The 19,006-nt window shown below is 46.4% G+C and overlaps 1 protein-coding gene across 1 annotated transcript in view; it reads right to left on the bottom strand.

The window, feature by feature from the left end:
• The window catches only part of TRPC5 (transient receptor potential cation channel subfamily C member 5), a 96,933-nt gene that overhangs the window by 49,856 nt on the left and 28,071 nt on the right, over positions 1-19,006 (bottom strand). Inside the window, exon 2 of the mRNA XM_064518123.1 lies at positions 15,547-15,945. Within this exon, the coding sequence (XP_064374193.1) occupies positions 15,547-15,924 (378 nt within the window). The 5' untranslated portion in view covers positions 15,925-15,945. The remainder of the gene's footprint in view (positions 1-15,546; positions 15,946-19,006) is intronic.

Here is a 19,006-nt window from a genome sequence, read left to right as displayed (position 1 = left end):
TTGAAGTTACTTTTCAGTGAAAAGATACATTACATAACTGCCCTCAGAATAGATTTGTTTTTATTTTAAAGAGTTTCAAAAACATTAAATGTAAAATTAATGAGCCATAGTCTACTACAAATAAGCCACTACGGGGTGTGCATTATTCAGCTACTGTTGCACTTCTCAAAAGATGAGCTTAATGCACACCCTGTTGTGTCTTATTACTATATGCAGAGTGCAAAATTAGACCAAAATGCTCTTACATCCCAAGCACGCAGTGTGTTTCCATTTGCAGCACAGGCGGCTCTCTTTGTTGCGTGTTAATCACTACTCCAGCACACTGTACTTCGCGTGCCCACCGCTCCTGCCCTGGCAGCTGACAGCCTGCTGTTCAAGGGGTGATTGCTGGTTTTGCAGAACAGTAGACCCGCTCCCCCTTGCAAATGTCAAAGACATCGCACAGAAACTCTTGTCAAAGAGTTCAAATGACAGGAAACATTACTCAGTCCATAAAAATCCCAAAGGAAAGCAATGGCAAAATAGCATGAAGTAACCAGTTGGAAATCCTGCTGTAGGATATAGCTAAGAGCGGTTGTGAGATGCTGAACCTTGAACCACTGAACGTGACCTCCCTGGGAGTTAAGTGACGATAGCACTACAGCGCTAAAGAGGCCTGGACTACGGCCGAGTGATAAAGCCCTGCATCACCCAGGCGGTGCAGCAGGACGGGGCCGCTGCCACCCGTGCTCTCCCAGAGGCGGGCAGCCCACTGCGCCGCAGGGCCCCTTCCTGGAGCAGGGGGCTCGCTGGGGCTTGAGGCATTTTTGGAAATGCTGCAAGTCTGCTACCCTGGACACAGCAGATGAGGAGTTAAATCTCTAGCAGCCTGCAGCTGCACAGGGGTAAAGAGGTTTTGCTAACAAGGCCAGTCCCTGCAGAGGCAGTTAGGAGGGAGCCTATAAATATGGCTCACAGAGAAGGAAAGAGAACTGCAGTGAGGCTTTGTCATGGTGTGGCTTTGCTGTGGAGGGATTAGTATCTCTTAGCCAGATTAGGTAAATATTTTTTAAGATCTCAGGTAGCAAACACCTGAAAGCAGCTCTCTTTGTAAGGTCTTTGACCTTCTTTCTTTGCTTAGCTGGTTTAGGCAGTTTGCTAAATGTCAAGAGAACGGTGCAGGTTCCTCTTTTTCTGTCTCCTAGAAGCTCTTTCTTAAGCTCTGATGCTTGTGTAACTGCATTTATCTTTCTTCTCCTCCTTTTATAGTCAGCTGCTGGCTGCTCTATCCAGAGCCTCTGCCTCAAAGGAAGAACTCCTTCCCCCTCTATCACTCCTATTACTGTCAGGTTTAATCTTGTTTTTCTGTACAGAAGTTATTGTACCCAGAGCTGTAAAAAGGATTTTCACTTTACACAGATGAGGTATTCATGTTGCTCGGAATATGAAATGGGCACTTGCAGACAAAAGTAGTAGTGGTACAGATGGGGATAGGGCTAATCTTATCTGCTACTATCCTCCTGCTCTGGAGGCTTTGTAAATCTGGATCTAGGGCTCTCAAAACGCTTGTCCCAAGGCTTGGGATCAAATCAAGGGTATCTGCCAAGTGATCTCTCCCATTCCTTGTTCTGGCTCACATCACAAGCCCTCACTCCAAAACTGGACCTCAGCTTTCTTAGGAATCAAGCTATGTGGAAGATAGGTTTTCTCAGACAGCTTACAGCACTTCTAATTGCGGACCAGGAAGGGAAACGGTGGCACAGGAAAATAGGAGAGTTCTCCGAGGTCTGGATGTAGACCAGTCTAAAGCCTCACATCACAGGAACTGCAGCTTATTTCTGATTACAGCTGAACTGCACGACAAACCAGCGAAAGCATGGAAGAGGAGCAGTGCAAATGAAGGCTGCTGTGGCCTCTCTCTCTCCTATGCCTAGTTGGTCCAAAGACAATGCATTGGCTAAAAATTGTCTTGTGATGATTGTCTTAAGTGTCGTCTTGCATGGTGCTTTGATAACCTGCATCTTAATCAACAAGCCCTCTTGTTTTAAAGATGGGGCTCTCCAGAGCAAGCCTTTGCTCTCAGGCTGTAGCCTACGTATCGTCAGCGGAGGTGCTGCAGATATTTACAGCACTGCATCATAATTGCCGATGTTCTTCCTGCGCTGCTCTGTCAGGTCGAGTTCGTGTTTAGATCAGCTTTTTCTACGTCTTTGGTTAAATCGCTGTGTTGGAAGTAGAAGAGGAATAAATTATTTTACCCCAAGGGCTCTGCAAAGCTCTCCCAAGGTTATTTTCATTAAGTGACCTGAATAACAAATTCTTTTCCATTAACCTCACCACCTGACACATGCTGTTAAGCTGAGTCCTTCAGAACCTTGTTGTCAGAACCCGCATCGGGGCATGTGCCTCATCTGCATTTTATCCCAGTGATGTTCTCTTAAGAAATTAACAGTACCATTAACGACAAGCGATCGACTGCTCGTTATCATCTTTCTTGCATTAATCCTTATAAAGCCAGGCTGCTTACCAGTGTACCACCACTTCTTTTCCAAACAATGCGGCAGTGAGTGGAAAATCTCCTTATTTAAAAAGGGGGAGAAACAAGCTACACTCCTTATAGGAGAAGAAAATGGAGGGTAAGCTCACGTAAGAGCACTGTTCAGAATAGCTGAGCTCTCCTCTGAATGTTTTTTTATTAATCATTGGGAAAATCAAAGTTTTCTAGCAAATAGGACACCTCTGGAAAGACACTCTGGGTAGGAAGAGCAGGACTCTTTGCTCACATTAGTAACTAGTACAGTGTAATCGGAGCTGAACCAAAAGGACTGGCACTGAAGACCTGACGGCTGTGCTATAGGTCTTCTGGGGGTTTTACTTTAGACTTACTCAGGTCTGGTGGAAGAGTACCCCTGGAGCGCATGGTCCGGTTTAGTGTCACCAAAAGCAATCCAGTTCAAGTGCTCTGAGATTGCTCCGCAGCATGAACCGAAGCACAGTGGATGGGGAGGAAAGGGAGATTCACTCCAAAAGCATGTTCCTGATCCAAACAAAAACACTACTATACCGCATCTTTTGCCTTTTGTGGACTGTGGAAACTAAGTTAACACCCAGGTTTAAACACCGAAGGATTTCAAAGCAAGCTATAGCGTTTACACAGCATCTACCATCTAACCATGCAGATAAATGAGGACAGCTAGGCGAAAGCAGTCCTTCTGGAGCAATGAGATCTGCTAGTCAAAATCAAAATCCTGAGCTCCATCTCAGGAAAGAACCCGGCTCACTGTATTGACTGTTTGGGGATGGTTTTCTGCTCCTGTCTCTGTGTCTTTCTCTTTTCCGCCCCTCTACATCGACAGCCCTCCCTTTGGTGACCAGGCAACCCTGTCCGACGAGTCTCCCTCCGCATTCAGCGCTCTCGCCGGTGTTCACTTTTACTGCAGTGCTCACAGGAGCTGTCTCCTCCGGTAACCCGTCAGTACGCCAGGCCTGAAGTGAAAACAGACTAGCCAGAAAGTAAAGCAAAGCCTAAGCACAAAAGCCTTTACTTTTTTACTTTCATTCATCTCTTTAATTATAAGCTTCTTGGGTCAGAGGCTGTCTAAATACACACCTTGTCTAGCATTGAGAACGCTGCCACATTTTCTTGAAAATAACTAATAATACTTCTACCTGTTACAGATTCAATTATCACATGTTCAGGCCCTCTCCATTCCATAAACTAGCATCTCATTTGGACCAGTATAAATTGTAAATATGGACTACATATTTAATTGTGTTATGATTCAACTCTGTATCAAAAAAAGATTTTCTAACTGCCAAAACAATGTTCTACTCAACAAAAACCCATGCAATGTCATGGAAGGCTTCAAATGCAATACTTACAAAATGGAAGAACGAGTAATTTATTGAAAAAGTATCTCCTAATTCATTTTTCTGCATGTAGCCCTATGGGGGAAGCGCATATGCCATCCACAAGAATGGTAAAAGGTACGGCCAATTTTTGTCACTCTACAAAGAGGACTCTGCAGTACATCAATTTAGCATAAGGCTCGGTGGTCAGAGGGTGCTTTAGCAGGGACTGTGATTTTGTTCAGAAACACAGGCCTGTGGCACTTCCAGATGCAGCTCTATAAATAGAGAATGAGAGAGGGAGTCGGTGTTGGTAGAGTGCAGATTGGCCATGTTAACACCAAAATGGTCTTGAAATAATATATATTGTGACTTGAACAGCCAGTTGGATCCTGCTCCCTGCCTAAACCCCATAATCAAAATTTTTTCATTGACAGAACCCAGTAGGCATTTGTTTCCGCATGTGGGACTCTGGGAAAATGTTACATGCTTATACAATTTTAAGTATTAATTTTAGGTGATACAGTGGTGCTGATTTCAATAACTGAATATCTTAATCAGACATGCCCTGGGAGACCTCTTGTATCACTGAGAGTGACAATATCAACAGAGGATGATTTTTCACTGAAGAGCAATTAATTGAATGAAATGATGCCATTTGGTTAATGAAATATAATGAACAATGCAAACTGATTGGTAACAAAAAAGTAATGTTCTATAATGGCCTTTTAATGGTTATGAAGACTTGACTTTCTTTACTTTTAACTTTTCTTTAACTGTGGCATAAAGCATACTTGGCTGTAGATGTAGTCTTTGGCAAGCTCTACTGTTATCATTGAAGCAATTCTGGTGATTTCACCAATAGAGCTATCCCAGAATACCCCAGCTGAAGAAAAGGCTCCTTCTGGTCTAAAATCTGCTCAGTGACTTATATACCTGTAAAGCCAAATAAAGTCTCTGCCCCTCAGGCTGACACTGCAAAACTGAGAACTTAAGCTGGTACCTTTTCAGCACCCTGTAGCAAGCCAAATGCTGATACCAGGTAACTGGAGAATACATTTTAACACTGAAATACCTATCTTTGAATAAAACATGGCATGATACAGTGCATTATTACTGAAATAATGCAAAAAATAAGATGATTCATGATCCTTACATAACCACACTTTTTCTTCTCCGAAACCGATAAGCAAAAGCAAAACAGATATTAATCCAGATATATCTGCTCTAGATGCTTCTAGTTTTAATTTGGCTGCTTATGCATGTGTTTAAAAGTGGAGGCAGACCCAAGGGATGGGTTACGCGGCGCTAAACTGCATTTGACAGTGCATTTGACAGTGGCAGAAGAAATGTATCAGAGCTTGTTGTGTTCAGCCATGTGTTTAGGAAATGCAGCATGGCCAGCAAGACTGTCAAAAGATGTCACCATTTATGGCTCTTACCACCTAACAACTTCTCTTTTGTAGGGGACTAAAAAACAGGAATCGGGAGAGAAGCCTTTAGGAGGAAAGAATTTTGCAAATATGTGTTTAAATGGCTTATGGCAACTCCTTGCAGACAGAGCACTCTCTCCTCTGAGCCACTCTCCCTCTCCGAAGTGGGTGGAGGAAATAAGATGAGGCAGCTGATGATTACGCAAAACAAGAGTGCTGTCAGTGTGGAGTTTCTTCTCCGAATCCCAGAAGGATGCTGTTACAGAGCTGGACAGCTTGCGTCTGAGACAGCTTCTGCTTTGCCCTGAAATCCCGTGTCTTGCTGCAGCCCAGAAGAAGGGTTAAATCCAGCGGGAAGAGTGGCTCCTGTCCTTGGTTGAATCCAGCGGGAAGAGAGGCTCCCATCCTTGGTTGAATCCAGCGGGAAAGGGGCTCCCGTCCCAAGGGGGTGCTTCGCCTTGTGCAGAGGAGCAAGCCCAGCGCGGTGCCAGAGTGACTGCACCCTCTCCTGGTTACGCCTTCTCACGTGGATAAGGACAGTTGAGAAGTCTATTGCACTCCCAATTTACACGTTGTGTCGTATTATCTCTCTGATACAACCAACTATCAAATAAATCTTGGTTCTATCACATGTTTACATAGCCTGGAGCTAGCTGAATAATGACACTTGCCCAACTAAGACCAATTGCTGCTAGAGCAAAAATGTGGCATAACTGAAACTCGAACCTGGCTCTGTTAAAGCCTTGGCAACACGCACACGTTTCCTAGTTACTTGCTGGATCTGTTTCCTGAGATCCTCTCACACCAATTCAGGTGCAAGTCTAGTACTGCTGACAGGCGAGTAAATTGAATTCTGTCCTGAAGTCCCGACCAGCAGACTAGCTCATATACCTGAGGATGCTTTTTCCCATTTCAAAATATAAAACGGTGTTTATTCATTTTTCACTTTTTGTCATTACCATTTTAAGAGCTACTCAACGATAGGAGCAGCTATTTTAGGTGTCAATAAAGACTAAACCCAACAATTTTTAATTTTAAGTTAGGAAATTGTTTTTTTAAAGAGCTTACCTACTCTAGTCCTGTTAATTTCTTGAATACGCTAAAGGCTTTGGGAACTCCACTGTACCCTGCATGTTTTTTTCATTTTACAGATAAGCTTTCCTCTGACCCCAGAAATGCTGGAATAAAGACAAGCCACGGCTGGTTGGAAATCTGCAGCCCTTATCAGGCACTGCCTAGAAAGTCATCTTTACAATGGCTATGTTTTTCAAGCATATTTCTAGGATTTATTCTGGGAGGGAAGAGTTGCCTGTCCAGCTTTTTAATTACTTCTTTATCTGACCTACGTATTTTCTATTCTGACTTAGTGGTTACAAGGACAAGATGTGCTAATATGGTCTAATAATCATACTATCTATAGCCTTTTATGTCATCATCTTTGTACGTAAAATGTCCCGATTTCCTGTAATTCATCAGTGTGTGCAGATGAGAGATGTTTCATTAAGCTTAGGTGACGTAACATGTTGCTAACAGGGCTTGGAAAGGGACGGCTTTTTGCATGACGTTGGGCAGTTATGTTCTTATTTAATTACATTTAAAAAACAAAAAAAAAGAATCAGATTCGATTGTGACAGGACGGCAGCACAAAGCGGAGTGAGCGACGGCATCTGGTGCCAGCCCAGAGCTGTCTGATGGGGCACAAAACCGGTTTCCATGCTCGCAGAGCAGGTGGCCGCGTCTCTCCCCGTTCTGACTCGCAGGTCGTGCTTTTGGCATTGTTTTTACACTAACCAGCGAGACACTGTGGTTTCCGACCCCACAGTCCACGGTAGCAAAAACATGGCAACCTAGAGAGGTGACAAGGTCTTACAAAAGAATAAAATCCGTGTGGTTGGGATCTTCCCTTATTACCGCTTAAGCAGTGACTTCGTTATTTCCAACGATAAGGAGCTGGAAACATCTAGCTAGCGGTATCCCGCACATGCTGCAGAGACTGGGTCTAACTCATCATCCGTCCGCACAAAGAGGATTTGAATGCAGCGCATGAGGCCTCTTCTCCCTTCCACGAATTAAGGAATAACGGCACATGCAACCCCGAGCCTCTCGCAGGCTTCAGCGGTTTTCCAATACGCTCTCCTAAGGCGATGGCAGAGCACGGACCCTGGATGTACACGGTTCCCTCTCGACAGCGATGCGGAGAAGTTCAGAGAGAATCTTCTTGTCCGTGGAGTCGACGCCTTTTTGATTTTTCCCCCTCTGTTGCCACCAAACGCTGAGCACTGCTGCCACAACACAGGGAGAGGCAAGCTGTAAGCAGGCCACTCTGCTTTGCGCAAGCCAGCACAGCCGCATTCACCCGCCCGAGCAGCACGAGGGGACACCCTGCTCAGCAGCTCTGCAAGCACTAATTCTTTACAGATCCCAGAGTTTTGTTTCAGGGGCGTTTCTAATTTGTTGCCTTTGATTCCCTCACACAGACAAGCTTCCCTGTGAAAATGTGTTGCAAATATTGCAACGAGCAGACTCTCCTGCGTATTCCTATCAGCGAAGCCTAAGGGGCTATGTCCAAAACCCATTCTAGGTTGCAGAAGTCATAAGGACCAGAAGCAACAAAGATATGTTACGTGATGCCAGGGGACCGATCTAAGGGGGCTGCTCACAGCGTAATCATGGGGCTTGTGAGCAAAGGGTGGTGGGGGAGCTGATTACATTCACGGATGCCGGGCAGGTAATGAAATAGGTTGTTTGAAACGTAACATCTTAATCACCAGACTTGCAGACAGACCAAAAGCTGTTTTGGGCAGGCAGAAGCAGCGTTTTTCCCTGCAAAGGTTGCTCCAGGCAGGCCGCCCAGCCGCGTTCTCGGCACCCCGCGATTCCCGGCTGGAAGCGCACACCGCGCGCTGTGCGGGGCTCCCTCCCCTTCCGGGGTGCCAGGCCGCCGGCAGCCCCCCCGCCCCGCTGCGTTGCCTGTGGCTGTGAGCTGCGCTGCGCTGCTGGCCGTCGACGCAGGCAAACATCAAGCGCGCTCCCACAAACGACCGAAGAGAATTCCCGGGGAAGCGTCCAGCCTAACTGCACGTCCCTGACCTCCCCAGCTGTCTAGGCGTGCGATGATGTTTGTGCACGCTGAGAGGCATTTCCCGGCCTGACCCCAGCAGCTCCCCCAGGAAAGAAGCCGCTGCCCGGGAGGAGGACTGAGCCGGGCGCTGACCTGCCCCTGCCGGGTCCGGGTCGCCGGCACTGCAGAGCGCCCTCGCCCCCACGACGCTCGTCGGCTCGACTAGGACGCGCGGCCTGAGCGCCTGCTTCCGCCCCGCCCCTCCTTCTCAGAGAGTCGAGATTATTCGGGGAGGAAGGCAGTGGGGAGGGAGGAAAGAGATTCCCAGTTAAATGTAATCATCAGCTGAAGTGGTCTCCGATTTCTCTGTTGTTTAGTTTAATTAGATGGAATTCATTTTGAAGGCAGCCGCCAGTGTCAGAGGCACGTTAACCATAGCTGTGAATTATTACTGCATCAATAAAAATAATGAAAAGCTTGGATGCTGGCACAGCCATTAGGCTTTGGAGCAGTAACAGCTAGTTTTCTGTTTTCAGACACAATCTTTCTTCCTTATTGTGCCTTTCAAGTGTCTTTATAGCGAGACCAGTTTTTCCCTGCTGCTTCTGTTCTTCAGAACTGCCCTGGCGCTGGAGGCACCTAACCAGCTCGGTCCTCCCTTTTCACTTGGGACCTCTCGTAATAACACGGAAATGGCCGTACTGAGTCACACCAAGGGGCCAGCTGGCGGCACCGAGTCATCCCCAACAGCCGGTTACCCTCTCTGCTAGAGTGCCCAAGAGCAAGGACTCAGGAAGAAGGCAAGAACAGGTCATGCCTAGGCATTTCCTGGAGAGAGATGCCCAGCTTTCGGCAGCCCAGCACCTGCAGCCTCCCTGAACCAGCTGAACTGCTTTTCACACCCATGCAAGAACACAAACACTGCTCGGACGCAGTGGCTAAGACTGCAGAAGTGCTACACAGACCCACTTACACTCGGGGCTTGCTTTGATCCCTGTGTCTTCAGGTCTCTGCCTTCGTAACGCTCCACGCTTGTTGACGAGGGTCTTGCCCGCAATGCCCAGGAACGGGCAGTGCCTCTAACCGCAATATCCATTACACAGTGTAAGCAAGCATCTCGTTTGTCCAGCCTGTACTGGAAAACCCTCCCCACGTCCGCCCTCAGTTCACAGGGTTAGTGCTACAAGGCTTAGCAATTTTAGCTGAAGCCTCCCCAAGTCCCTCCTTTGCCTCTAACCTTAAGAATTATCACGGAAACAAACACCTTTCACTGAGGGAGAAGGGACAACACTTCTCACAGCCAAATAAACAGTAAGCAGACTGGTCCTCTGGTCCTATCGCAGTGCCCCTCTGTGCCGTTTGCCGGCAGGTGACCCAGGCCCATAGTAAGTGCTTCTGTCAGGGCATCAGGAAGACCAGCGACTTCTACAGCTCTTCTCTGCTTGTCTGTAAAATTTAATTGTTATGGCATGAGCTACCTGACGCCTGAGCTGCTTCCTTTGACTTAAAAAGCTCTGTCAACGACTGCCTGTGTCTGACAACGTTAGCAATGAGCTTGCAGGTCTAACAAGCATCTGCAAGTTTGCAGAAATCAAGGTGCATTGGAAAAAGAGCCACTCCTCGCACCGCACTCTGCACACAGGACAAAGAAACTCTATGTGAGTGGGAAAACGAAACTAAACACTCTGAATCAAAGAAGTTATTGGATTTGTGCAAAAAAAAAAAATGGTTTAATGCACCATATAATTTCTGGTTCACAAAATATTGTCTCAAGGCCACTGATCTATGATATTTACACAGAGATAAAGGCAGATTTTCACTCATCAGCTCATCTGAAAAAGGATTTTTGAGGTCAAATGTTAAGTTAGCAAATACTATAAAGTTTAGCAACCTTCCTCCAGCAGGTGCCTAAGCATTAGCAGCTAACTAAGATCCAAAACTTGCCTTTATTTTCTCTAGGCTCCTCTTCACAACCATATTCTTCTAGGGCTTATTTCTGTAAAGATCCTTCTTTTGGAAGGCATATGGATTGATATCTGTTGAGATCTCATTGACTCGTAAGGCCTTTGGACAGCCGAAATAAATTCAATCACAGTTATAAACACTGAGATCCCTTTTCTTTTTATTCTCATTACTGAGGAATCGCATTTGTAGCCCCATCTGTGAACCAGATTAATTCGGAGCCATCTGCAATGAGCAAATTGCTAATTTTGGCAGATACCAGAGGGATGCGAGTATCATCCTTATGTAAACATTTGATGTCAACTCTGATTGCGAACAAAACAGCTACCCATAAAGGTGCGTATGGCTAGCCCGTGAACATGTAGTAATTCAGGTGGCTGATTAGAGCTTCTTAAAGAATGGAAGTAGGGTTCAGCAGTCAGCGTATACTGTACACGTTGCATTGGAAAAGCATCCACCGTAACAAGGCAAAAAATGATGTGAGATCTGTGCAAGCTGACAGCATTGCCCTGTGTGCAGTGACGCCTGCTTAGCACAGACCCTGGGCCACTTTGCAGAAACGACCCAAGAAGCCATTATAAAAATTCCCCTGAATGTTCATCGGACCTCACCTGAAGTCAAAGGGAAGGTTCGAACCGATGTCAGAGGGATTGAACATTTTTGGAAGCACAACTATTACTAATGATGACATAAAAATGAAGATTCAAACAGAGCAGAAAATGTGAATTTTGAGACACATATTTTCTCTTTGTTGGTGCGGTCAGGTGTAGACTCCAGCCTGACTGAAAACACTGTATTGATGTATTGATGTTTGTAGGGCTAAAAACCGTATCTGATATCACTTTCAGAAAAAAGCCCCCAACAATCTCAAAGATCAAACAGATGGGGAGGCAGAAGATTTTACTGGAAAGAGAATTTGTTCGATAGGCCTGATACCTACATTCCCTCGCTCCTAGGGGTAGTACTGAATCCAAAAATGAAAGAATCACTTCAAGTCCCCCAGTAACCTCAGCCCCATAGGACCCCAGCTAGACCTCTGCCTTTGAGGGGTACCCACAGAGACTTCTTTTGCCAGACAACTCCACCGCAGTTCTGTGCCTATTTACACCCGGCAGAGAGAGGGGACGCAACGCTGACCTTTGTATGCTGCTTCTTACTTTTTCTAACCTTGCCCCACTCTTTATGATAATTATTCACTGTTTTGTCCTATTTGTTGTTAATTTCACAGCATGTATCACCTGGAAGATGTGCGCCCGGACCACCATGCCAAGCAGTGTGCAGCGCACACGTACTACCGCCCTGCTACTCCGCAGTACAACACCAGCTTCTTCACGGCCCCTAAAAGCAAACGACACCTATCAAAGCACCTGGTGTGGCTCCTCCTTCTTCCCGGGGGAACACACATGCCCTGACTACGAATGGCCACTGGAGCAGCAGCACTCGCACATCCGCGAGGCTCCATGATTTCTAGTCTGTGTTTTGCTGCTCTTCTAACATTCACGAACAGCCTGTCTTCTTTCCAGCTGCCTGTCACCTCTTCAGGGCAAACCAAACTATCACGTGATGTAAGTGACCAACCAGAAATACAAAGCAACTGGTCAAACAGTGGTTAAAATTACCTTTGAGGGTTAAATTTGAGTAAATTATTTGACAAACATTTGGAAATAACAAACGCACTTGTGAAACTTACAGAATTAAAGACGGTCTCTTGTTACTTCGCCTATTTTGAGAGGACAGTTGAATTTTCCTTTGTTTCTCTGCGAATTCAGCTCGCTCTTAGTGCTGTGCCAGCTCCAGACAGGGGCACACCTGCGTGTCCTGCCCGTGTAGGCAAAGGGAGACGCTTGCGCCATGAGGACTCTCTTCCCGACCCCAAAACCTCCCACAGGAGACAGCGCGCTCCGCAGCAGCAGCAACTTTGCTAGCCACGGAGTTACTGCAGCTGGGGGAGTTTTCTCCACAGCTTTATCAAGAGACTCACACAACGGTACACAAAACTGTGGCTGTAAATTGTCAGGATCAGACAGAAGAGATGCAAGGAGAAACGCAAAGTGCCCACGAGAGCCCGTGAACCTTGCTTGGAGGTAAACCTGAAAGGAAGCACCTCCCCTCGGACACGTCCCCGTCCAGCACGCTCGCCTATCAGGCCGTTTCGGCTGCCCCTTACACCACGCATGAGAGCCCGTTCTCCTGCACGAGGCACACAGCCCAGGTCACTGCGTGCACTGGGAAGTCTTCTGCCTTCTGCTCCCCGGAGAGGTCACCGTTTGGGGGAAAAGCTGAGCTCTTCCTCCCGGGAGCGCTTGAGAGGTGGGTACGGGGCGACCAGGATGCACCACTGAATGGGCCCATGGCCTTTTTATTCTTTGCCCTTCCTTATTTTGTGGGTATCTTTTGCTAACTAGGGTACAGTCGCTGCAACCCTACAAGAGACAGATACAATGCAACCTGGGCCGTTTTCAGTCAGGGTTGCATTCAAGGATAAGGATGTGCGAAAGAGCAAAGACACGTGCCTATGAAGTGGATTATGCTGAATGATGCCACTCAGCTGCTTTCGAGGACGCGGATGCAGAGACAACACTTAATGGAAATGAAGTGAGCAGATGCAAGAAGAGCAGCTCTTCATGCCTGGCAGCCGGAGAAACGAGACTTCGGTCTAGTGTAAAACAACGAGCTCTCGGAGGTAGGCAGCAGGAAAATGAGGACTAACAGGTTTTCACAGGCCCCAGACTAGGAGGTTAGCCGAAGGCTGCGTGTTAAGCCGTTGGGGGAGAGCTACCAGAAGATGCTCCCTGCGCTCCCGCCCCCAGCGTAGCGGAGCGCCAGCCGGCCCCTGCTCGGGAGCAGCGCCCAGTCGAGGGGCTGCCGACGCACCGGCGTGTGCGGGGAAACCCAGCGCCCTGCGCCTTTCACAAGTAGCTGATTCTATACATTGTATATAAATGCCATAACACTATCTTAGGGATTTCTCATCCAGGCAGAAACTGTTTCATGAGGTGTGAATTTTGGTTACTACTCAACAAGCAAAGCAGGGTTTTTTGTATGTTTTAGGACATATGAGTAACTCTGATTAGGACCAAGTTGTGCTAATTTGATTTATCAGGTGCTTTCTGTGAAAGCAATTAGGTGTGGGAGTCCCAAAGGGCTTCCGGAGAATGAGCCCAGCAAAGAAATTACTGAACGTGTATTGAGACGACTCTGGAATTAGCATCAGGAACTTGCGTTCAGAAACCCCTCCTGTATTAACTCTGTGATTTGACAAGCTAAGCTGTGTGTCCCAACTTTGCTTAATTAAGCACTTCTTTTCATTTAATGTAATAACACTGCACATGAAATAAATATTAATTACCATCACCACATGAGCAATCGGTGAAACTGCGGAAGTGAGAGTCCAGTCCCGCAGCCCTCTGCGGGCAAACCCTCCCGGCCATGTACAGGGGAGCCTGAGCCACTGCCCGGGAAATCAGCCATCCTAGCTTCAGTATGGGATCTTGCATCAAGCCAGCACCAATCTAAACCTGCTGATGAAATCTGGTCCTGTAACAAACCTTGTGAATAAAGCCGGAGCCGGCACTGCCTCTTTCCCCCACACACACATGTTCCCCTTCAAGTCAGAAACTTTGCAGCAGGTATAAACATATCTACAGAAAGATAGCTATGCACTGGCATGCTGATCAAGAAAAATGAAACAGCCCTCCTATGAAATATAGCACCAAGCTAGAGACGCTGGAGCTGAGCTTCAAATGCAATATATCAGCCTTATTTAATAGACTTTTGGCTGTGTGCAGTTAAGCCAGCAAGGCTGTGAATTAGAGTAGACACAGGGTTTGGGATCCAAGTGATTTTAGAGAAATCCACACTGAAACCCATCACTTGCTTTTCACGACAATTCAGACGAAACTTGTCATTAACCTGCAATGCTTACTGGCAGTTCCCCACGCTACTTGGGAGTGCTTTCAGCAAACTGATCTTCTACCCTTTCTGTCACTCTGCGGTGTAGGCTGATTCAGCTTCCCACAAGACCAAGCAAAAAAAGTTCATTCTCCATGAATGACCTGTACTTTGCTACTGTATTTTGCCACACTAGAACCCAGTACTAACATTTCAATTTTTAGCTCTGACAGTAGAGATTCTCCACATCTCTAGTGAGTAAATCGGGGAGTATAATCACATTTCTGTGGCACACTCAATACTGCCATTTCTAAATACAGAGCTGCAACTCTTGAATGTTGTCAGGGTTGATCTGGAGTGTTTCCTTACTGTTTCCTTCGACTATAAAACATCACTACTGAAAAACTACATACAAAGGGCCTACCTACCTATTTAAAAAGTTTTCTTCTATGACTGACTGATATTACTCCTTTCTTTCTTTCAACACAGAAGATGTGTCCAAACAGACTTCAAAATAGGGCCTTAGAAACAAGGATCATCAAAGTTTTGGATATTGCTTTCTAAGCAGTGAACATACAAAAATTGACAGTGGTCAGTAATGTGTATAAACCATCCCAGCTACTGGTCGTATTACTTCCAAATGAAAAAAAGGAAAAAGAAAGTTAGGGAGCGTGTGATATGTGACACTTGAAAAGACAGGATTCGGACTCTGATTTTGCACAAAGATCCTCACATAACCTGCTGACGGCCTTGTAGCTAAGGACCCTTCGTACACGTCATAGAAGCTGTCCGTTGCTCAGATATATAGCGCTTAGCTCATGCTGTAACATCATGTACTTCTGCCTTGGCATCTCTGAACTGGAGCTCTCCAGAGATGGAGACCAAGATGAGACTGAAACTTAGCAGACTGCTTGTTTGCTTATACAGTTATTTATAAGCTTGAGCGTTTTCAGGATTTACTTTTGAGAAGCAATTCCACTTATTAATATCAGTAAAACTGCATGGCAATAGTTCATATTTATAGATTGTACTGTAATTCCAGACAGCCCCAAATTCCTTTACAAAGCATGCATCTGTAAATCTAGCTATAAATCAGCAAGTCCACAAATACTGTAAGACTGAAAAGCACACTGAGTGACATGGAAAATGCCCAAAGTATTTAAGTCAGGTGGGACATGTTTGCTTGGACTGGAAAGTTATCATCCAAACAGGACTGCCCACGTTTACTCCAGGCGTTTAGGGCAAGGTACCTGCATTAAGGACTTTGTTTTATGACTCTTGCACAGCACCTCCTCCGTGCAGTAACCCGTTGCCAGTGCAGGACTTTTCTTAGGATAATGACTTAAAACTGAACTGGAACACACGACTAACCTGTTTTTCACCACTTGGCTTCCTGTAGTTCAGCAGCAGCTCCACAGCCCCCACCACCTCTTTCCGTATTGCATATAGCAGAGCATCTCCCACGTACACACTGTGGTTCAAGAGCAACTCCATGATCTCCAAATTCTCATTCTCTATGGCTATTAAAAGGGCGCTGCGACCAAGAGGATCCATACAGTTAATGTTGATGTTGTAGTAGATCTCTGCCTCCTGTAAGGCATGTTTCACGCTGGCATAGTCCCCCTTCTCCACAGCGCTGAGGTAGGCCTTCTCCTCCACCGAGAGCTCTGCCTCCGCCCGCACAATCTGCAGCGGGATCCGATCCCTGTACGGCGAGTAGTTGACCTTCTTGTAGTACAGCTGGGCCATCGTTCATAGCGACCGGGCAGCCTGCCGGGAAGAAGCAGCACACGTCAGCGACAGAACGCACCAGCAGCCCCGCCGCTTCCTCACGGCGGACAAACCTCCAACGCTGCAGCGCAGGAGAAGCTGCTGATCCCTCTTCAAGGGGTTTCATTCTCCCCGCCACGACGGTAACTCCCCCACCAACCCCACACCGCAAGGCTACCTGAAGAAGTCAGTGGCTACCCCAGCGCTCTGAAGAGGGGCACCGAAGGCCACCGGTACGCTTTTAAATCGGGTGTGAACGCTAGGCTAGCGACTTCTTTCATCTGCTGAGAAGCACCGTCCTGTTTACGGATAATCTATCCACGCGTGCAAATAGGAGGATTTCTCACCTCTGCTTTTTTTTCCGCTGAATGGTTTTTGTCCACCCCCTCCTTCTTTATAACTGTTGAGCCAGATCCTCAGCATCTCTGAACTGTCAGTGACGGCAGCTGCTGAATTACACCCTCCTGTTTACAGTAATAAGGTTTGTTTTCATTATTTTTGCTCTCTTCCTCTTTGCTCCTGCCTCTTAAAATAGGTTTTCATTTTCCTCTAATGTTTATTCTTTGACTAGGTCACAGTTTTGTTTTAAAGCTTGCATGTTTTTAACGTATTTTCTCACTTTTCTCATCTATAAATATAACCTGAAGACGGGCTAATGTAGAAGGGCACCACTCTTGCTTTCGAGAGGCAGTGGTATTGCTTATTGCTTAGGGGAAGGAGAAGGAGATCCTGCCCTGCAACAAGTGCAGCAACCTGGATGAATTACTGCTTCCTCCCATGGCCCGACGAGCCCAACAGGTGACGGGAGTCTTTGAGAACAGGGCCTGGAAAGGTGTTCACACCTAAGGATAGAAGGACCTATGGTTATCTACCTCCGCATGGCATCAAAGGACCCACTATATCAGGATACCAGCAGCTGTAAGTAATTGGCTCTCTTATTCCATCTCTTTGCCCAAAGCTCGATGGCTTCCTGCAGCAAATTAGCCAGAGCCTTGGCCTATTTTCGTCCTCCATCAGGGCAAGGAGGCGGTTCTGATGAAGAGCTAATGGGAAGGAGGCTCCTGTGGCTCAGGTGCTGACCCAGGAAGGAGGTGCTGCGGGCCCTCTGGTTCCCACCCCGCCGCACGCCGTAAGGCAGCCGTGCGCGGCAGAGCCGATTTGCATTTTGTCGGCAGCTCCGGCGTAACTGGCCCCGTGCGCCGGCCGTGGGAGGACCTGAGTCCCAGCCCAGCTGACACTGCAAATAGTGGGTGGCTGCAGCATACAGCAAAGTTACAGCTGCAAATGTCCTGGGGAGCCAGAAATCTGTAACAATGAATTTGGCATATCGAAAAATGTGCTCTCTTAGTATCCCGGTTTCCCACAAGTACAAGAAAAGTTTTGTTTGTTATATTTTAGAAATTACAGCTCTATGCACATGTTTCAATCTAAAGACATACAAAGGCATTAGAGGCAAAATGACCTATGATCTGCATATAAAACGTCATAAATAAATTGGCTTATTTTCTTGACTTTTAAACTGGTAGCTTATGAGGGTTTTGTTTAATGTATCAGCTGTGGGATCTGTGTGCTGAAGGAAGGTGATTTAATCAGGCAAATCAATGTGCTAGGATGACTGCTAGCACGTAAAGCAGCTAAGCCATTTCCCAGTTTGGTCATTTAATGCCCTTCTTAAAGAAATGTTATGCCAATAAAGCTTTTAAAACTAAAGAACAATCTTGAGTGACTTAGGAGCTTGAAGTCTCTTAATAAACGATGTATATAACTGACTACTCTGACTTTCCAAAGGACTAAGGATCACAAATCATCTTTGGAATTTCATTTTTGAAAATGCTGTCCCAGTAGGGCCCAGGCAATTCCCACTGAAGCACCAACAAGGCACAGAGGGCTGCAGAACAACAGGACCAAAACGATCTCTGGGGACGTGAGGATGAGCCCAAAGGGCCCGGGAAACCTCATCTTCTTGTGACGCCCAGGCTCCCAGAAGCGGGGAACCCCAACGGGCAGGCCTGGGGCAGAGGACAAGCAGCCATGGCATGGAGGTCGCTGGGGAGGGTCTATCGGCTCCAGAAAAACCTGCAGGACTCTGGTGACAAATGCAGCTGCTGAAGTGGAGCTGGGTATTTTTCACTGCTCTTCAGTTTAATCGAATGTTTTGTAGGTGGTGAGTAACGTTTGCAATGAGTTATAACAAATGTCACCTTATGAAACATCATGCCAGAATTGGAGCCTTTTCCTTTCCAACAGTTATGTAGAAAAAAAAGAAAGCTACAGATCTTAACTTCTCAGCGAGATCCCATCTCTCGGTACAACCCTAGTACAAAAAAATTTCCATAATATTTCAGGCATATATGAAGCTGCAATAAAACCCAACAGGAAAGACTCATCGAATGAATGATTTGCCCTGAATTCCTCTCATAGTATCATGTGCATAGCCTAACTAAGACAAACTGTCAACAGCGTTTGGAAATTATAGCATGCAGTGTCAAAGCTAATATATTTCTGCCTGGGTTACATGGAAGATTTCAGCAAAACATTAGCTGTTGAGAAGCCTCTCAGCCTGAGATCCAGTGTGATTAAAGACAGACCTTCCAAACCCAATGTCTTTCTCTTGCAAAGCCTGAGAACAGAGCATCGGTTGAACATATGCATTTGCTCAGACATGGAACAAGTGATCCCAAATATCCCTGCTCCCTAGCAGTCACTTCCCAAACCACCAGTCTCCTGGAAGCAGCATCTCCTGCTAAAAGAAACGGCCAATGTGAGTAGGTCCCGGGCCTCTTGTTCTTTCAGCGTGATACTGTCACCCTCTTAACACTTAAGAAATGAAAACAGTATTGGTGAAGTCTAGATAAGAAAAGGGGCAAGCAATTTCTAGGGGCCTAAAGAGAACCAACAATGAAGCACCAACAAAAGGTAGTAAAAATAAAAACAGGGTTACATTAAAATTTTGGAATCTGTGCCTAGAGCTTGAAGACACACATTTTCCATACGACTTCTCTTTACAGAGTGACATTTTCTGCTGCATGAGTTAGTATTTGGGGCAAGAGAAGTTTTTTTC

Source organism: Dromaius novaehollandiae, chromosome 11, assembly GCF_036370855.1.
Source record: "Dromaius novaehollandiae isolate bDroNov1 chromosome 11, bDroNov1.hap1, whole genome shotgun sequence".
Classification (NCBI taxonomy): domain Eukaryota; kingdom Metazoa; phylum Chordata; class Aves; order Casuariiformes; family Dromaiidae; genus Dromaius; species Dromaius novaehollandiae.
Note: the sequence above shows the minus strand (reverse complement) of the source record. Positions and strands in the feature narration are given on the sequence as shown.